Here is a 21324-nt window from a genome sequence, read left to right as displayed (position 1 = left end):
ACTAATCAGAAGAGAGGGCTTTCCAGAAAAGAATGCTTATCTAGTTGGTTATCGTGGCATTTAATCACGGCTGAAATTAAACGGGCTTTTGTGCAACCGAGGATCAAAATAAGATTATAAAGACTTAGAACTGAGTTATGAAGGAACTAATAATCTTGAAAATTGTACAGAGCCTTCTCTAGTTGGCTTTTAGTAACTTTCTTCAACTCGAGATGACTATGATATGGTATCAGAGATAGGAATGAAAATGAGAAATAAACTCTTCAGTTACTGAATTGAGATGTTTCATATAAAATTTGACCCAACATCACTAGAATAGAGCTAGAGTTGGAGGATATTACGGGAACAAAGGACTTTATTATGAGTTGAAACTGAGAAAGATAAATTCTAAGAAATGGGTGAAGAAATTTCAGTTACGAAATGAGGCTGTTTGTTTTAAAGTTACTACATAGTAGAAACTTAATAGTGACAGCTCACTTCAAATTATTATGACGTTTTTGTGGAAATATTACTGCTGTATACAAATACAATCTTTAAAATCTAGATGACTCCAAGGACAGAAATATTTTTAGTGTTCATTGAAGAATATCCATTGGGAAAGAGGCTGTAAAATTGTCCAGGGGAAGATCCTGTCTGACAACATTGAAATCATAACAGAAGTGCATGTCACGTTTATGAAATTCAGTGATTAGTTCCACTTAAAATCAGTTTAACATGTTCTAAGAGCAAGCAATGTTCCAGAATCATCTTGGAAAGTATATGAATGTAACTTGGAAGTGCACAATTTTTAAGTTTATTATTTTCTTCATAACTTGGTGCTACGTCTTCATCATCTTATTTTCTATCTGAAAAGTACTTGAGACTTGAAGAGTATATAATTTGAAAGTTTACAATAATATCTGCTCTTCAATTTATGGAAGTTGAATTAACTATACCTCTCCCATAATCAATATATTCTAAATTTTTAAAAATCTGGTGTAACGCACTCACACAACTTTCCTTGCCGTTATGAAAATTGATCACCTGACGCTAGTGTTCCCGCGCATCTCAAGTCTACTATTCAAAGATTTGAGCCAGCTGGTGACAGGGCAATAACGCTGGAGACACACGAGGTCTGCTATCTCTTCATAGTGAATCTTTTACAGTTGCCAACAGTTTGCAATTGGATAATCACATTTTCTCGAATTTCGAACTTATTTTTAATTTTAGGTGAAATTCTTACTGAACATTAATTGTAAAGATTCTCATGCTCAATCTTTCCCACTCAAAATTTTTTGTTTAAATTGTATCTGAAGCCTGATAATTGAGAATCTAAAATCAAACTTTGCATAGATGGGGCGGAGCTCCTGAAATTTTTACAGATATAGGACTTGTGACAGTTGATAGAGCTTATCGATGACTATTTTGGGTATAACTTTAATCAAAATCGTTGGAGCCGTTTTCGAGAAAATCGCGAAAAACCCTGTTTTTGACAACATTTTCGCCATTTTAGCCGCCATCTTGAATCGCATTTGATCGAAATTGTTCGTGTCTGATCCTTATAGTGTAAGGAGCGTCTAGAAATTTAGAAATTAGGGTACCTCAATTTTTTTCGGAAAGCAATACTTTCCTTACCTATGGTAATAGGGCAAGGAAAGTAAAAATAATATTGGCTTGTACGGGATACAAAATACATGGACACTTCATTACATCTGAAATTTTTAATAAGCTTGAAACATCATTACAGCTTGAAATGCTGGATTAGGATTCTTAATTCACCGAAGATGGTTTAACAGATATGTAGTTGTTGATACTTTCAATATCAGCATCCAAGTATACAACTAAATTCATAAAACTTATAGCACCCTTTATTCTTTAAAAAACTTTAAAATAGTTGAACATGTATTTTGTATAGTTATTCAACTATTTTAAAGTTTTTTAAAGAATAAAGGGTGCTATAAGATTTATTTTGTTTTATTAATTTAAAAGCAGCCCATGTCAATAAGTTAGTGTTTCAACTAAATTCAATCTATTTGTGCTTTTGACAGACCCTTGAGAGCACGGGTGATACAAACAAAGGTTTCTAATCTTTCTGGAACTGCATTCAGTTCTGTATGATACGATATAAAAATCAGTCTAGTAACGAATGTGATTGTAACAACATCAAATCTCACCCAATACCAGAAATCCTTGTTTATAATAATTGTTCACTGTACAGTACTCTCCTATCCTACATGATAGAATGTACCTACAGTACTCAACATACATAACGTGTTTAATGCGACCGTTATAAGTGACCAAACTAGGTATTACCAGATCCAATTCCTATTTTGGTAACAAGTTTCATGCTGCCGGCAAGTTATGCATTTTTTTATATCATGCATTCGTGTCCTAGAGATTTTATGTCTGAAAAGTAAGCTGTGTAATTTTTTGTCGATTTGCGTTGACGAGTGAAGCAGTCATTTTTGTTGCTTGAATCTTTTTATGATAACAACAACTGTTATGATCCTGGATCTGTTCTGAATCACGTCATAGGATGGGATAATCACACACATTGTACCTGAATATCATTTTACTTCCTGTTAATGGGTTGGGTATTTTAAAATGATCCCTGTTACAGTATTACAGTGATCGATTTAACAAAAACTAGTTGAATTCTACTTTTTAAAGCTCTTTTCAATCATTTTATTCTCATACTTCTTTAAGAGTATTGTAGGTTACACCAACATGATTGATCTAACTTGGAACTATAACGAGGTCCACGTTACAATAAACCTAAGGAAAATCTCAAGAAATTCAATGATAAAGGATACAGTAGAGTAAGATAGCAGAGCAACGTTCCCGATCCTCTGTCTTGTCAATGCCTTCTATAGACGGTAGCTGATACAGGTCTATTGATGTAATATTTAATCGTTCACTCTCGTTTAAAATAATCTATTATATTTTATCAAGTAAGAAATTATATTTCTCAATAATATTCATAATTGAGATGAAATATTTTGTTAATTACTTATCAATTCTACATTTAAAAGACGATCTGGCAACAGAGTAAAGCGAGAAGGAGGTAGCGCGATCCGCTTTGTTGAATGATAGACAAGGATAGCAATACCATTGCTAAACAAACACTGCCATTATAACGTGGACCTCACTATAGTGGTATTCCTCTTCTTAAACCTCAATTGAATTTTCTCTCTCTCTCATCATTCAACAACATCATTGTAGTCTCCATTCAGATCATGTTATCACCAACTTATTTATCTTCTTCCTTCTCTTAATAAGTATATTATTTCCCTCACTCCATTCAACTTCATTTATGAGAGATATATTTATTTTTGAATCACTCTCACCATTTCTTGAAAATGGAATCCAACGTTGTCTTATTTCACTAGAGATAGTTCTATTCATACAAAACTCAAGTTTGATGATCACATTTTCAGTTGTATAATTGACTGAGTAAATCATAGAGTTCTTTGGACTAGCGCCTGATTTTCCTTTCCAATATTGTACTTTTTCTTTATAGATTGATACAATAAGTATTGTAAGCAGGGACGCCTCCACCAAATATGTAAGCAAGATATGGACGGCGGGGGAAACTTCCACCAAATATGTGAGCACGATGTGCCTTGACCGAATATGTAAGCCTCCACCAAATATATGTAAGGGTGGGAAAATGAAAAACAAGAAAAGATCGTACAGGTTTTTGATAATTAAAACAAAACAATAAATTATTTGTACAAAATTAGAATTATAATTAGAAATAACGAAATAATAATAAACAGATGAATATTTCAAGGGCTACTCGCTTTGCTGCTAGTGAAGATTCATTTGTTGTGGTTATGAAAAATTTAAAACAATGACTCAGTAGTCACCTAAAATGGCTTCCCCAATTTGGCATCCACTGGTTGAAACGCGACGTTAATTATTAATTAAAAATCAAAAAAACTGATCTAATGAAGTGGGTTCAGATCCCTTCCTATTCAATAATACAATTCTCTTTGAACTGCCCGAACTGTGACAGGAAAACTGTATTATAAAACAAGAACAAAATCTATCCCCTTCACCAGAACAGCCGGACTTTACTCACAGTCCTAACGAACGAGCTCACACACCACACAAAAGTAAAATTTTGGGTATATATATAACTCAGTCAATGCCAAACATGAAGCCATTTCAAATACATATTTTTATCAGTCGCACAAGCCAGCACGTTTGTTATCAAAAACAAAAGAGAAGCTACAATAATTATGACAACAAATGAAATAAACAATCTTTCTGTCGATAACAAAAATCGTTCAAAGACAAAAACATTGTTCATTAAACTTTTCTAAATTAAAACTAGACCAAGTAAATGAATATGAATGGAGAGAATGTCACTGAAACCTCTCCACTCCACTAAAACATTCAGAAGTAGATCATGTATAAAAAATTTCAATTATTTTATTGTAGAGAAAAGCTCTACAGCATCTTTTCAAACAATCTCGGACTCTTCAAAAATTCTAGATCACCGCCATAAACCTGGAAACTTTCATCAATTTATAGTGTGTGCAAGTAGCATAAAGACAAGTGCGTAGTGTAGACTTGTGTCAAGGGGTGGATAGACAAGAGAAGATTGGAAGGAATTCTACCTAATTTTCGAATAGAATTGAAATGAGACAAATTCTCACCTCAGGCAACAAGAATATTATCATTGAGTGCCAAATAATTTGTTCTACAATCATACAGATGACTTCATTATGAATGAAACACAGAAAAGTAGGACATCTGACACATCTCATCCGAAATCCACGAATGTCAAGTTTGGTGAGTTGGTCGCCTGCATTTCACTAATGAACATAATACTTTTTTGTCGTCCAGTTGGTCACCTTGCACCAGTTACCGGCACGTAACATTGGCGAAAATTTCGACACCTTTCTCTCCAACTGGTCAAAAATTTAAACGATGTCCCAAATTGACCATGCATCACATTGCATCATTTGTTGAAAAACAACCGCTTTGAAATATTGTTGTTTTGATCGAGTTTTTTTGGGAGTGATCTTCAACTTGGTCTTGTTGGTTGGAGGGGATAACGAGTTTCTTCTAATTTGGAAGAAAATGTTTTGGGTGTGAATGGATCTTCAAGCTTCATAGCACATGACACACATAAAGATGTAGTTGAGAAGATATATCCTAATCACAAACATATCACGTGTTTTTATTCAATAACGAAAGTATTAAAGGTGGCCACATTTTTGGAGGGAAATCTATACTAGTAGTTCTGTGAACAGTAGACCTCACGCAGTATTCTCATCCACAAGTACCTGATTGAAACCAAAGACCTTATGGAAATACAGCAATAGACTGGCTTCTCCACACATCTGTGTCAGCTGATTTATGATGAATAATTCTATAGTCTCATTTTTACTTTAATATTGGCGTATGAAGGAGGCTCATTTTTCCTTCTATATTATCCTTGAAATGCAAAATTCCCAAAAACCTTGTCAGTACGTCGACGCGCAATTAAAAAAGGAACATACCTGTCAAATGGAATACAGCAATATACTGGCTTCTCCACACATCTGTGTAATCACTTGTCAGCTGATTTATGATGAATAATTCTATGGTCTGATTTTTACTCTAATATTGGCGTATGAAGGAGGCTCATTTTTCCTTCTATATTATCCTTGAAATGCAAAATTCCCAAAAACCTGTCAGTACGTCGACGCGCAATTAAAAAAGGAACATACCTGTCAAATGGAAATACAGCAATATACTGGCTTCTCCACACATCTGTGTAATCACTTGTCAGCTGATTTATGATGAATAATTCTATAGTCTGACTTTTACTCCAATATTGGCGTAAGAAGGAGGCTCCTTTTTCCTTTTATATTATCTTTGAAATGCAAAATTTCCAAAAACCTTGTATAAACGTCGACGCGCAATTAAAAAAGGAACGTACCTGTCAAATTTCATGAAAACCTATTACCGCGTTTCGCCGTAGATGCGCAACATAAAAACATATAAACATTTAAACATCAAGAGAAATGCCAAACCGTCGACTCGAATCTTAGACCTCACTTCGCTCGGTCAATTAATTTATACAGAATAATGGCATAATGATGATCATGACCTCGGAAAGCACCTGAGAAAGTATTCAGTAACGTCATAGCCTAAGCATTCAACGTTACTTCATATTTATTTGTTTATTTATTTATTTATTAGAACAGTCACAAACACGATATTTGGAAAAAGAAACAGGCAATTGCCCAAAACTTCTTCAATTCCTTGATTTTGACACATAAATAGTGCAAAGTGAGGTTAAGTTTAAAATTTCTGTTTTCACCAAAGATTAACACTCAGAGAATACGTATTCGAGATATGACTGATGATTTTCGAATTTCGAAGGGTTGATAAGAGCCGGAAATAACACTAAACAATCCGAAAGTTTCAATAATATTGAAATAAACTTGAAAATTTTGAGCAGAAAAATTAAAACTACTATCACTGCAACTATCAGCTGATTTTTTCTACACATTTTGTCAACTTTTGTTTTAACTTTGATGTTTTATCAATGAAACCGATCTCTACTCTATAAATCATGTACCGTACATAAGTAGTGATATAAACAATACGTTTGGCACAAGAGTTTTATAATGAACTATATTCTACCATAGAGGAACAATAGTGTAAGTAGATATCCCATGGTATAGGGCATTTATGTCGCAATTCTTACTGTTATCTCAAGCCGATAGCTCATGCAATAATTCTCTCCCGTGAAGCTGTGTGACACTGGCAGTCTCTCATAATCATACACTCCTACCCCAACAAAACAGTAAAATTCGACAATAATAAACAGTAATTTGCTTGAGATAACAGTTGCGACATAAACGCCCTATACCATGGAATATCTACTTACACTATTGTTTCTCTATGATACTACTTATTATAAAAGCCGCATTCAATATTATAATCTATACTATAATAAAGGAAAGAATTGGCTTGTAGACGTAGGGGATAGGAAATTCATGAATGACGTATCATCACGTCTCAACTACTCAACTGATCAACTTGAAATTTCGCATAAATAGATTCTTGGTTCACCGAGAATAGTAGTTATAGGCCTATTTTCAATTCTTCAAGATTTCGGTAGGTAATGTTTTCAATTAGACCCTTGCAGAGCACGAGTTACCTGCTAATCTCATAATTATAATCTGACAACAGTTTGGGACTATCATTGAAATAAAGCACGGATACTATATTGTACAATCAATAAAATTTTATTTTTATTCCATTTCTTTATAATTTTTACAAAGAAACACTGATCGGGAGAGGAAAACTTTGGATACTCCTTGTACTATTTCTCTCCCAAATTTTGATAAAATTTTAAAAGTCCAAAATAGGGTTATGATTTCACTTTTTCTAAATTTAGTCTATTTTCACTCAAAAACTGAGAATTTTAAATTTTGACGTTTGAAAAAACTGGATAAAAAGCAAAAATATATTACACTCCAATCACCATTAATTGAAAAAGGTTTGCGTAATTTTACAAAATTTAGAGCCAGAAAACACAACTCACCATTCAAGATACTATAGTATTGTAGATGAGAAATAGAGCATAAAGCAATGAAGCACCTGATATTCTCGAACTCAAAATTTAAGTGGTTTTATTCTTTATTTTGTGAATTTAAAGTTTGTTTTTACGGAAGTTTTACTATCAATCTATCCAAATTTAAAATTGTTTGTTTTATTCTAATCTATATTCTAAGGTTGTGATTTGGTGTAGAAAATTGGAATGGACAATAACATATGTATAATATTTGGACAATTTGAAACTAAATTAGGGAATTGAAAAAGTTTTGGGCTATAGCCTGTTTTTACTTTCCTTGCCCTATTACCATAGGTAAGGAAAGTATTGCTTTCCAAAAAAAATTAAGGTACCCCAATTTCCAAATTTCTTTACGTTTCAAGGTCCCCTGAGTCCAAAAAAGTGGTTTTTGGGTATTGGTCTGTATGTGTGTGAGTGTGAGTGTGTATGAGTATATGTGCGTCTGTGTACATGATATCTCATCTCCCAATTAACGGAATGACTTGAAATTTGGAACTTAAGGTACTTAAAATATAGGGATCCGACACGAACAATTTCGATCAAATGCAATTCAAGATGGCGGCTAAATGGCAAAAATGTTGTCAAAAACAGGGTTTTTCGCGATTTTCTCGAAAACGGCTCCAACGATTTTGATCAAATTTATACATAAAAAAGTTATTGATAAGCTCTATCAACTGCCACAAGTCCCATATCTGTAAAAATTTCAGGAGCTCCGCCCCATCTATGCAAAGTTTGATTTTAGATTCTCAATTATCAGGCTTTAGATACAATTTAAACAAAAAATTCCAAGTGGAAAAGATCGAGCGTGAAAATCTCTTCAATAATTAATGTTCAGTAACATTTTCACCTAAAATTGAAAATAAGCTCGAAATTCGAGAAAATGTTATTATTTCAATTACAAACTGTTGGCAACTGTTGATTCTATTAAATGATTCACTATGAAGAGATAGGAAACTTCGTGTGTCTCCAGCCTTATTGTCCTGTCACTAGCTGGCTTGGATCTTTGAATAGTAGACTTGAGATGCGCGGGAACACTAACGTCAGGTGATAAATTTTCATAACGGCAAGGAATGTTGTGTGAGTGCGCCACACCAGATTTTTCCTTTTCCGATCATTGTATCGTTTGTGCTAACCAATTGAATAAATAAATACTAATGATGATATATATTTTAGTAGAGCATCTGTAGAGCACTGTGCTTTAGTTTCCGTGAATTTGAAGATTGAATTGAATCCATCAATATGAAGCAAGTCACACACAGATAAACATAATTTCCATAAGTCTATGAATTCTCAAGAATGTGACAGGCTCTCACCTCTCAAACTTACACAGAATAAACTACACTGTAGACCGCTGTACTTAATCCTCATTCTTTCAATAGCTCTTCAAATCTTACATAACAATCCGAAACTACAGTGTTTTAAGATGATTGTCTTCTTTTTGTATTGAAAAAAACTGACAAGTCGTGAGTTACGAGCTGTGTTATAACATAGGTAACAGTCCAGATACAACACTCATTTCGTAAACTGAAAGTGCTCCAATAATATTCCAGTTTTGACATTGAAAGCGAGAGTATTTAGTTCAGACTTCTCTTCTTCTCTTTCTCTGTCATTAGCCTACTAATTATCAACTCCCGTTCAGCTCGAATTGCTTTCAAATAGTTGGAGTAAGTTACTTCTTCTATCAACCGTGATTGACAGTGTGCTTTTTTTAGCCATGTCTCGTTTTAATTATTATCTACCATCAACTTTTGGTAGCTTTTAAATTGTTGAAGTACTTCTTAAGGTGCGTACACATATTCGCGCTTCCAACCCGCACCGAGCACGCTCCTCCCTCGTATCGCCCTCGTACCACCATCGAACCACAGTCGCTCCTCCCACGCACCCATCATGAACGTTACGGAAGATATTAGATCTTCTCGTATTCCCCGGTCGAACCACTGTTGCTCGCCGGTCGATCATCAATCGCACTGCTGGAGTGACGTTCGGTTGCGGAGCAGAGCGAGAGTCTGTACGCACCTTTTAGGTGCGTACAGATATACGCGCCGCGAACATGGGCAATTCACTTTTAATCAGCTGACTATATTACATGTATTTTTACAGAAACGGTATAAGATATGGATTTATAAAAAACTGGGCATCAGCTGATTAAAAGTGAATTGCTCGTGTTCGCGGCGCGTAAATCTGTAAGCACCTTTAGAAAATACTTCTCTTAAGTACGTTCTGTGAACGTGATTGACAGTTTACTACTTTTAGGCGTTTTAGCCATACCTATAATGAGGTCCACGTTATAATGGCAGTGGAGAAAGATAGAAGAACAGCGTTGCCTATTCTCTGTATTAATTGATTATATTTCTACATTGTCAAAAACAGATTTGCCATAGTTGCAGAGCTGGAATAGGATAGTATTACCTGCTTTGTCGAATGGTAGACAAGGATATCAACATCAAAGTTAATCGAATACTATCATTATAACGTGGGTCTCACTATAGTTTCAATTTTCTGAGGTAATCTACTACAGTTAGACTCATTCTAATTTATTTCTGATTGATAGAGAGCTCGTTTCAACAAGTGGTAAAATACAATACAGTGCTTCTTGTATCAAATAGTAAATGATGTAGAATAGTTTTTTAGATCATGTCTTGTTTCATTTATCTTCTTCACTCCATCAATTTCTGTTATGATTACATGCTGATTAATAGGCTCTTTAGTTTGTCTGAAACGAGAGCCAGGTTACAAGATATTATTATCTATTCATCGCATGGGAAAACAAAAATAATTTTGTTGTATTTCTACTTTCCTTGAAAGTATTGCTTTCCGAAAAAAATTAAGGTACCCCAATTTCCAAATTTCTATACGTATCAAGATCCTCTGAGTCCAAAAAAATGGTTTTTGGGTATTGGTCTGTATATGTGTGTGTGTGTGTGTGTGTGTGTGTGTGTGTGTGTGTGTGTGTGTGTGGTGTGTGTGGTGTGTGTGTGTGTGTGTGTGTGTGTGTGTGTTGTGTTGTGTGTGTGTGTGTGTGTGTGTGTGTGTGTGTGTGTGTGTGGTGTGTGTGTGTTGGTGTGTGTGTGTGGTGTGTGTGTGTGTGTGTGTGTGTGTGTTGTGTTGTGTGTGTGTGTGTGTGTGTGTGTGTGTTGTGTGTGTGTGTTGTGTGTGGTGTGTGTGTGTGTGTGTGTGTGTTGTGGTGTGTGTGTGTGTTGTGTGTGTGTGGTGGTGTGTGTGTGGTGTGTGTGTGTGTGTTGTGTGTGTGGTGTGTGTGTGTGTGTGTGTGTGTGGTGTGTGTGTGTGTGGTGTGTGTTGTGTGTGTGGTGTGTGTGTGTGTGTTGTGTGTGTGGTGTGTGTGGTGTGTTGTGTGTGTGTGTTGGTGTGTGTGTGTGTTGTGTTGTGTGTGTGTGTGTGTGTGTGTGTGTGTGTGTGTGTGTTGTGTGGTGTGTGTGGTGTGTGTGTGTGTTGTGTGTGTGTGTGTATGAGTGTATGTGCGTCTTTGTACACGATATCTCATCACCCAACTAATGCAATGACTTAAAATTTGGAACTTGAGGTCCTTACAATATAAGGATCCGACACGAACAATTTCGATCAGATGCAATTCAAGATGGCTGCTAAAATAGCGAAAATGTTGTCGAAAACAGGGGTTTTCGCGATTTTCTCGAAAACGGCTCCAACGATATTGATCAAATTTATATCTAAAATAGTCATTGATAAGCTATCACGAGTCCCATATCTGTAAAAATTTCAGGATCTCCGCCTCATCTATGCAAAGTTTGATTTTAGATTCCCAATTTATTATCAGGCTTTAGATACAATTTGAACAAAAAATTTTAAGTGGTAAAAGATTGAGCGTAAAAATCTCTACAATTAATGTTCAGTAACATTTTCACCTAAAATTGAAAATAAGCTCGAAAATCGAGAAAATGAGATTATTCAATTGCAAACAGTTGGCAACTGTTGATTCTATTAAATAATTCACTATGAAGAGATAGCAGACTTCGTGTGTCTGCAGCGTTATTGCCCTGTCACCAGCTGACTCAGATTTTTGAATAGTAGACTTGAGATGCGCGTGAACACTAGCGTCAGTTGATCAATTTTCATAACGGCAAGGAAAGTTGTGTGAGTGCGCCACACCAGATTTTTGCATATTATATTCTCAAAATTGGAAATAATAGAGCACGTCATTAAACAATTCGCTCAAGTAACGTACTTCTTTTAGCAGTCTCATTTCACGTGGGATTGTTGGAGTACTGCTTTTAACCAAGTCCCATTTCAAGTGGGAAGTGTAACACCCACTGAAAGCTATTTTTTGAACGCAGTTTATTTAACTTAAGTAAGAGAATGTAAACTACCTCAGCACACACAATTTGGATAATGGAACAGTGTACATAATTTAGTATTATTTGAAAAGAGAATGTTCTTATTTATGTTACACTTTCCATAAATTACACGATCAAGTCCGTTTATATTTCCAATAATTGAGCATTTGCCAATTCGAATCGATTTATTCACGATATTTTTCTCTGTTACAATTAACCTACTTTTTTCTGATCTGAATCTGAATGATGGATTATTTATAGCGATTGATTCTTATTAGGGGATCCATTACAGGGATAGATATTGATTAATGTGTTGTAGGAATTTTCAACATATTGTTCATGACCTACAATCTAAGCGATCCAGAGACAATCTTGAATTATTAACTCAATAAATAATCTATAGATCAAGTTTGTCATTTCCCGAAATTACATCGGACTAAAATACGCTCCCAAATTTATTCCAAAAATGTTGACTTTGGAATATTTATAATTTTTTGAATATGTATTTACATAACAGTCAACAACCGGCATTGGAACTATTACTAGACCAGATAGTTGATCAAGGATAGGATCACTTAAATAATTTGTTCAAGAACTCCCTTGGTCATAACAGTTTCAACTTTCCTAATCATATCAGAATGAGCTGAAATCTGAAACAATCTAATTTCACATGGTGTTATCACATCACTCATAACATCAATATCATATAATTTTTCCCAAATTTTCAATTCTGTAACCTTGATTGAAGTGATATTGCTCACATTTTCATGAAATCTTGAGGGCTAAGGGTTAGAGAGGGCCTACTGCGTCCTAACTTCGCTCTCCTTAGTACAAAGGTACTAAAAAAAAGGCAGCACTTCAATCCATCCTATTCCGATTCCAACTCCAATCAAGACGACAATATTAGATATATTTTCCAAATACTTGCTTCCATAACCTTCTTATCTCTAGAATTTATTACCAAATTATCAATTCAACCCGATATTCTACTAAAACTCTTGAATTCATCATCATATTATCTCACAAACTAATCAAATTCTCATCTATTTTTCCTCTCAAAAATCTTGTTTTCATAACTAACTAATCTCTCCAATCGCACTATTTTCCGTAGAATCTTTCAACACTAGGCTACATCCTTATTGGAAGAACTATGACGCAATTGCAACTACTATCAGTTATACAAAATTAAGCTACGATTCTGGAAAATCATGTTTCCATAACCACGTTTCCTCTTTAGTTACTGATACACAAGAAAATTTTACTGAAAAATCTTACTGAATCCGTTACTGAAAAATCATGTTTTTTAGTATTAATGTTTTATAACCACTTCATACTTGATTACTATCTTCAATTACTAATACAGAACATCTGTAGTGAGGTCCTATAATGGCAGTGGAGAAAGATAGTAGAAAAACGTTGCCGATCATCTGTCTTGTCAATTCCTTCTATAGACGGTAGCTGACACAGGCTTATTGATGTAACTGTTCATTCTCATTCAAAATAAACAGTTATATCTTATTAAGCTAGAAATTATATTTTCCATTAATTCCATAGTGAATTTCCATAATCAAGATGGAATATTTTGTTAATTAATTATTAATTCTACATTGTTAAAAGACGATCTGGCAACAGAGCAAAGCGAGAAAGATATAGCGCTATCCGCTTTGTTGAATGATAGACAAGGATAGCAATACCATTGCCAATCAAGCACTGCTATTATAACGTGGACCTCACTATAATATTATATCAACTGCTTTTTTTCTGAAAACATTGTTCCTATAACGACTTCCTCTCTTCAATATTATCGATACACAACATCTAATATCAACAGCTGCTTTTTTCAGAAGAATATTGTTTTTATAATCTGCAACATCACTCCTATTATAATACGCATATCAGATACTTTTCTAACCTTCTTATCGCAATTATTGATGAACAACACCTGATAAAACGGCCTTTTTTTCTAAATAATACTGTTCTATAATCTGCAACATCCCTCCAATTATTACACACATAACAGATGCACTTCTGAAATTTTGTTCCACTACCTTATTATTGCAATAAGTGATTACCCAATTGAACCAATTAGTATCAATTACCCGAAAAAATCGACAAGATTTTTGCCATCAAAGCAATAGGAAAACAGATAAGATCGGTATCCGTTGGAAGTTGCATCTGAATTCATACTACCGGAGAATGAGAGATGGAAATACTTTTAGGTGAGATTCATAGAGAGATGGAGATACTTCTAGCGAAGATTCAGAATGAGATGGAGATACTTCTAGTGGAGATGTGGATTGAGATGGAGATATTTCTAGTAAAGATGTAGAATGAGATGGTGATACTTCTAGTTGAGATTTAGTATGAGATGGAAATACATCTCTACCGGAGGTTTGGATTGGAATGATTTAACGGTCAGGCTAAATTATACTGATTGCCTGCACATTCCAAGCAAGGTGGTCTAGACATGGTAAACAGAGCATGTAGACCGAACCAGATTTCAGTTTCAAGTTTTTCTCTCTCCCGCTTCTAAATGATAAAGAAATAATCACTCATCCACACACACACACATGAGCAACCTATGTCAACATCTATTCGACTTTGTAGAAATATTTTCAAGCAAGGATAGTCAACTTTCGCTTGCGTCTAATCAGGGACATTGTTGCGAAATAGTGGCCGCTGTATTGGACAGAATGTGTGAGATTAGTGTTGTTAAACGGACGATTTATAAACGGGGGTTTGTGTGGGAAGAGAGTTTTAACTGAGATAAAAAAGAGGGTTTAGATTAGAATGGATTATTCATTAATGTCGAAATATACTAACTTATACACTTATTTACATGCTCCTTCCTAATCATATTTATATTCTTTGTGATTCTATCTACGAATAAATAAAAGTGAAATAAAATGAAATTGAGGACAGTGTTGCCAATTATTCAACGAATTTCACAAAGTAAAGAGAGTGATAAGAAGTTTTATAGGATGTAATAGTGTCAAAACAGTCAGTAGAATGATAAAACAACACACGTTATACTGTAATGGTCAAGACTTACTAAAAATTGGAAAAAAATGTAATAGAGTCAATACAATCAAGCAAACAGATCAACAGAACAACTAACTTAGGCTAGTCTCTCACTAATTTAGTTTTGATTGGCCCACTGATAAAGAGTATAGAAAAACAATATACTATTCGAATAATAGGTACTCGGAATTTTGATGTCTTACCAAATAATTCTGGTTGACTCAATGAAAACGAGGAAATGTCTCGTTTGAAAACTGGAAAAGTAACCTCTGATTTATTACAAAATTTTGAAAAACTAGTTTCAGTTGTTACACCAAGATCGAACTCTTGTTATCTCTAGCGTTTACTAGAGTTCGTGATAGACTGATATCCACCACAACAACACCTTCATCAACGCAGTAAATTCAGGATAATAACTCAGAATCAATACTGATTAACACTGGAGGCTCCAAAATCAATATATACATTTGATGAAGAATTCCAGGCACGATGTGAATCGAACCCCTAATCTGAGAGGTGTTCGATTATCACATCCCAAAAACATGACAGCAACTCGCCAATTACGTCCTTTTCAAATTTAAATTTAAATTCATTGCAAAGAGAAATAATACACTTGGCCAGTAGCCTATGCTGATACTCGGTTTAAACGTAGAGATGTCAGCTGTTGGTTTAAACCCCGTATGAAACACATTATGATAAATGCAGCCATATTTACCAGTAACCGTGGTTTAACGTTAAACGTAGTGTTAGCATTATAATGGCCTCTCAGATGAACCAAAATTGAGTAAGCTATCTTTATGCTCATAAGAGTCGGAAAGGCAAGATTTCAATTCTTCAATGCAAGAATAAAAATAAGAGAGATCAATAAATTATTACAAGAAGTTCAAAATTAGTCCAACTTATTAAGACTTTCTCAAGTTTCACAATATAACTCATATTGATAAGAATTATTCCAGAAATGCATAAATCAAACGCACACCTTCTAGAATACCTGAGATACTTGAAAACTCACTTATCATACTTGAGAACTCAATAAAGTGGCGCTTGCGAGAAAGCAGCCAAGTATGTGAAGGTGAAGCTTAGTGACGAAACTTATTTAATCCACATTCGAGAACCAGATTTGTGCAAAATTAATTATTTGCATGGCACTTTCCACGCTTCTGATTCCGTTAATCAGACCCAATTCATGTGTATGCAAATGAGGCTTTTTGGCAATCAATTAAGATATACCAACATTCAATCAAATCGAACTGGTTTGCGATATTTCAATAACATGGATTGCAAATATTGGGCAAAATTCTAGTCGATATCTTCAATAATAACTGAGATAATAGGGGGAGCTCACCGGCTAGAGCTCAGCCATATAGTCTCCCAAGTTACTGCGGTATTGACCTGCTAATTTTAATTATTTAAATTTGTCACTCTTGTCTCAAAATACTGATTTATATTTGTCAATCTTTTTAAATTGTTTACTCACATGTTTCGGCTATATGGTGTCATTATCAAGTGATTGGAAAATAAATCCAATGATTTATAATTAATATCGGGGCGCCGAGCTTCGCTCGTTATTTATTTATTGACTTTTGATAAACCGAACACAATTCTTTAAAATGATTGGGGAAGTACTAACAGGCACAGCCAAAAACTGTTTCTTTCCCGAATTTTGATTTATACACTATAAATAGTCCAGAAAGTAGGTTATGTTCCATACACTTGAATTCAGGTTCAATTTTCTGTTCAAACATTTGAAAACAATAAAATTGTAATTTAGATTATATACAAACCAAATTGAATAACAAAATAACACTCACTAATCACTTTAAATTGTCAAATAATGATCAACTTTGAAAATTATGATATAAGCTTCTCTAGTTTAGGAGGATTATAATCAGATTATGTTGATCAAATCAATTGAAAATTGTCTAGCTAGATAAAATTTTTCACTGATTGATTATGGTTAAGCCGCGTTTTCACCAAAGTTATTAACAAAATGTTAATAACTTAATACTTATAGATTCTATTAGATTGAATGGAACTGAATCACATGAAATGAATCACAACACATATGATCATCATGTGTATATGATAAGCTATGTTCAATCTAATAGAATCCGTGTTATCGGATGGGCACGTTAAACTGTCGGTCCCGGCTGAAGTATGACAGTCGTAAGGCCCATTGACGGCTTAAATTATATATTCAGGCGGTGGAACATTCCCGAAAGGGAACTCCCCACCAACAAAAGCCATACGAATTTATTTTTATTTTTTTTAATCAAATAGAATCTATAAGGATTAAGTTATTAACATTTTGTTAATAACTTTGGTGTAAGCGCAGCTTTACACAGCTGGAAATAATTCTGTCTCTCTCCCACACAGGCACACGCATCTTCTGTTATCGAGAGACGACGAAATTATCATCTGTTTTCCAAGGATGGATTATCCTTTTAATGTCGTTCAGCGAGTTTTTCCAAAGAATGAGACCTAGTGCAATCGAATCTTTATATCATAAACCTACTATGTTCCAAATTTCGTGAAAATCGTTAGAGCCGTTTTCGAGAAAACCGTGAAAAACATGGTTTTTTAGCCATTATCCGCCATTTTGAATTGAATTTTATTGAATTTCTTATTGTCGGATCCTCATGGTATAAGGACCTTAAGTTTAAAATTTCAAGTCAATCGGTTAATTAGGAATGGAGTTATCGTGTTCACAGACATACACACACCTACACACACAGACCAACACCCAAAAATCATGTTTTTGGACTCAGGGGACCTTGAAACGTATAGAAATTAAGGAATTGCCGTACCTTAATTTTTTTCGGAAAGCAATACTTTCCTTACCTATGGTAATAGGGCAAGGAAAGTAAAAAGACAGTTCAACACTCTTTCCATTACAAGAATACCAACTATTATTCCATTTCAAGACTTGTTACATGCTTTATGAACCTAAACTTCACGGCTCTTATATAGTATTGATTCGAAAACAATATATATTTCAAATAAAATACTGCATTTCAACTCGTGAGAAATAACTCACTCCAATTGCCACCATATTCCACAATACCGGGTCCGCCGCTATTCCACAATACACTCGAAAATTCATCGTAGCGTGAAACGCCACCTAATATTGTTTCCGATAAATTTTAATTTATCAATAAATTATTGATAATAGTCAGTCAAGCGCATGCGCATTAATTATGAAATGTTATCTGGCGTGGCTTAAACGAGCCGTGGTGCCGATTGGGAAAACCGTTCACTTTGAAGCTCCTTGAAATGTGCTGCAGAGGGAGTGACAGAGAGGGAGTGAGTGGGAGAAAGAGTGTGAGAGATAGAGTGGGAGAGATGGAAAGATAGACTTTAGTCTTCAAGTTCCCAAGAGAGAGAGAGAGAGATAAAATGAGATAGATAGATTTAGATAGATTTTATTTTACAATTGTGTGAGAGAGATAGTGAGAGATAGAGAGAGAGTGAGTGAGTGAGTGAGAGAAAGAGAAAGAGAGAGAAAGTAAAACATTTGACAACCACTTGCTGCTCATTGGGTCTTGAAGCCGGTCCATTGTTTACTGTCTCACGCATGACAAAGTCGGATTTTGGATACATTTTGATCTGCCAGCATTTCTAATAAATATCGTCAGTGCTTCCCATAGTACCAATGCTGACTAGATTGTCTCTCGCGTGTCAATTCGGATTTTTTATACTAGATGTCACAGCAGCTATTAGTGGTGATCTTGAGAGTGTCTTTTATCATGTTAGAAGGACAATGACAGTTCCTCTAATTTAGTGAGGTCCCCGTTGTAATGGTAGTAGAGGAAGATAGGAGAACAGCGTTGCCGATTCTCTCCCTTGACACCACCTTCTGCAGAATACAGCTGAAAAAATATCAATTGTTCATTCTTGTTAAAAATGATCAAATACGTATGAATAGATAAATCTGAGCCAATCTGTTTATTTCACAAGATGCATTATTTTTACTTTCCTTGCCCTATTACCATAGGTAAAGTATTGCTTTCCGATTAAAATTAAGGTACCCCAATTTCTAAATTTCTATACGTTTCAAGGTCCTCTGAGTCCAAAAAAGTGTTTTTTGGGTATTGGTCTGTATGTGTGTGTATAGTGTATGTGTGTGTATGAGTGTATGCGCGTCTGTGTACACGATATCTCATCTCCCATTCAACGGAATGACTTGAAATTTGGAACTTAAGGTCCTTCCCCTGTAAGGATCCGACACGAACAATTTCGATCAAAATCAATTAAAGATGGCGGCTAAAATGGCGAAAATACTGTCAAAAACAGGGTTTTTCGCGATTTTCTCAAAAACGGCTCCAACTATTTTGATCAAATTCATACCTAAAATAGTCATCGATAAGCTCTATCAACTGCCATAAGTCTCATATCTGAGAAAATTCCAGGAGCTCCGCGCCATCTATGCAAAGTTTAATTTTAGATTCTCAATTATCAGGCTTCAGTTAGAATTTAAACAAAAAAGTGGAAAAGATTGAGCATGAAAATCTCTACAACTAATGTCTTGTAACATTTTCACTTAAAATTGAAAATAAGCTCGAAATTCGAGAAAATAAGATTAGTCAATTGCAAACTATTGGCAACTGTTGATTCTATTAAATCATTCACTATGAAGAGATAGCAGACCTCGTGTGTCTACAGCGTTATTGTCCTGTCACCAGCTGGCTCAAATCTTAGAATAGTAGACCTGCGATGCGCGGGAACACTAGCGTCAGGTGATCAATTTTCATAACGGCAAGGAAAGTTGTGTGAGTGCGCCACACCAGATTTTGTAATCATTCAAACATCTTATTGTATCTCGCGAGAAATATTATCTAGAAATTTTAATAGACTCTATCAAAATAATCTGTTGTGTGAATATTGGGGACAGTTTCTGACCAGAAATTTTAATAGTGTGGCTAATGATAATTATTTATTAATCCATTTTACAGACCTATGTTTTCAAAATTGTCGGCCGAGCGGCTAACGTAGAACGGGAATATGTTCGTGATTCAAGATCATGTTGTGATAATATGATTTAGCATCTAAACTTACCAGCTGTAATAAACACGTCACTCAGTGATAAAATTGTTTACTGGTGTTAAAACGGTAGTTTTATGCACATAGGAAGTCCGTATTGAGATGTAAATGAAAATATTGGGATAAATTTCAGATATTGTCAGATAAATTTCATGATTCACCAAATAAAGTGTGACATGAGATACATTGACTTTTTCTCGGTACGAAGTTCGGCGGGTAAGCTAGTGTTACATGAATGTGAATGTGACAAAAATAAAACAGTGGTTTTTCAATTACAATAAATTTCGTGGAATATTTGGAAATTGAATAATTCATCTTTGGGTTGATTTCTCACTAGAAAATTACTGTAAAGCTGGAACATGATGTGAAGAATAGAAGATAAAATGTGGGAAAAGTTACGTTGGTCCAGTTGCACAGAATTCTGTTTAATTCCAACCGTGATCAAATGTCACGGGAGCCAATCACAGAAGCCTTCACAAAGCCTTCTCTAATTGGTTCTCGTTGCAAGAAATCTAAATAGATATATTCATAAGGCTTTTGTTCAACTGGGCCTTTCATTTTCAAGTTCTCATCTATTACTATTACAATAATTATGCCTATATTATCTAATCCGTGATAGCTAATAGATGTCATATTTCATAGACATAGAAATGTCTTTATTTATAATGTTTATTTTTTATAGATTTTCATATTTTTGTCTCTGTTGCAGTCGTACCCGAAATACGCTTTCAGCTACGGTGTGAACGACCCGCATACGGGAGATATCAAGCAGCAATACGAGGAACGCGACGGAGATAAGGTATAACTACACTAATTCATTCAACAAATCCAAAGTTACAATTACTTTTACAAACGAATAACATGAATGAATGTAATTTATACTATCCAGTAAATGAAGGGAGAAATCGTCTTGAACATGTACGGAATACAAAATACATGTTTGACGCATCATCATGTCTAAACTGATTCATTATTTAGACGGCATATGTCTGAACGGAACTAAACTGATCAACTTGAAATTTTGCATAAACAATCTCAATTTACCAAAGATGGTTATAGGCCTATTTTCATACTTATTATCAATTAATTATAGATTTGATAAATCAGATCAAACTCTTATTCAATTCGTTACACATAGCTTACATAATTGATAGAAGCCCAATCAAATAGTTTTTGATTGTAATTGATTATTACAGTTGTTAGTAATATTTTTGACCGAGCGAAGTGAGGTCTAAGATTCAAGTCGATGGTTTGGCATTTATCTCAATGTTTAAATGTTTAAATGTTTATATGTTTATATGTTGCGCATTTACGGCGAAACGCGGTAATAGATTTTCATGAAATTTGACAGGTATGTTCCTTTTTTTAATTGCGCGTCGCCATATATACAAG

The 21324-nt window shown here is 34.6% G+C and overlaps 1 protein-coding gene across 2 annotated transcripts in view; it reads left to right on the top strand.

The window, feature by feature from the left end:
* LOC111060000 (carboxypeptidase Y) overlaps window positions 1-21324 on the top strand; it is a 58333-nt gene that overhangs the window by 31367 nt on the left and 5642 nt on the right. For both annotated transcript variants that reach the window (XM_039437388.1, XM_039437389.1), the window contains exon 3: window positions 20642-20731. In XM_039437388.1, coding sequence (XP_039293322.1) covers window positions 20642-20731 — 90 coding nt within the window. The remainder of the gene's footprint in view (window positions 1-20641; window positions 20732-21324) is intronic.

The sequence above is a fragment of the Nilaparvata lugens genome, chromosome 11 (assembly GCF_014356525.2).
Source record: "Nilaparvata lugens isolate BPH chromosome 11, ASM1435652v1, whole genome shotgun sequence".
Classification (NCBI taxonomy): domain Eukaryota; kingdom Metazoa; phylum Arthropoda; class Insecta; order Hemiptera; family Delphacidae; genus Nilaparvata; species Nilaparvata lugens.
Note: the sequence above shows the minus strand (reverse complement) of the source record. Positions and strands in the feature narration are given on the sequence as shown.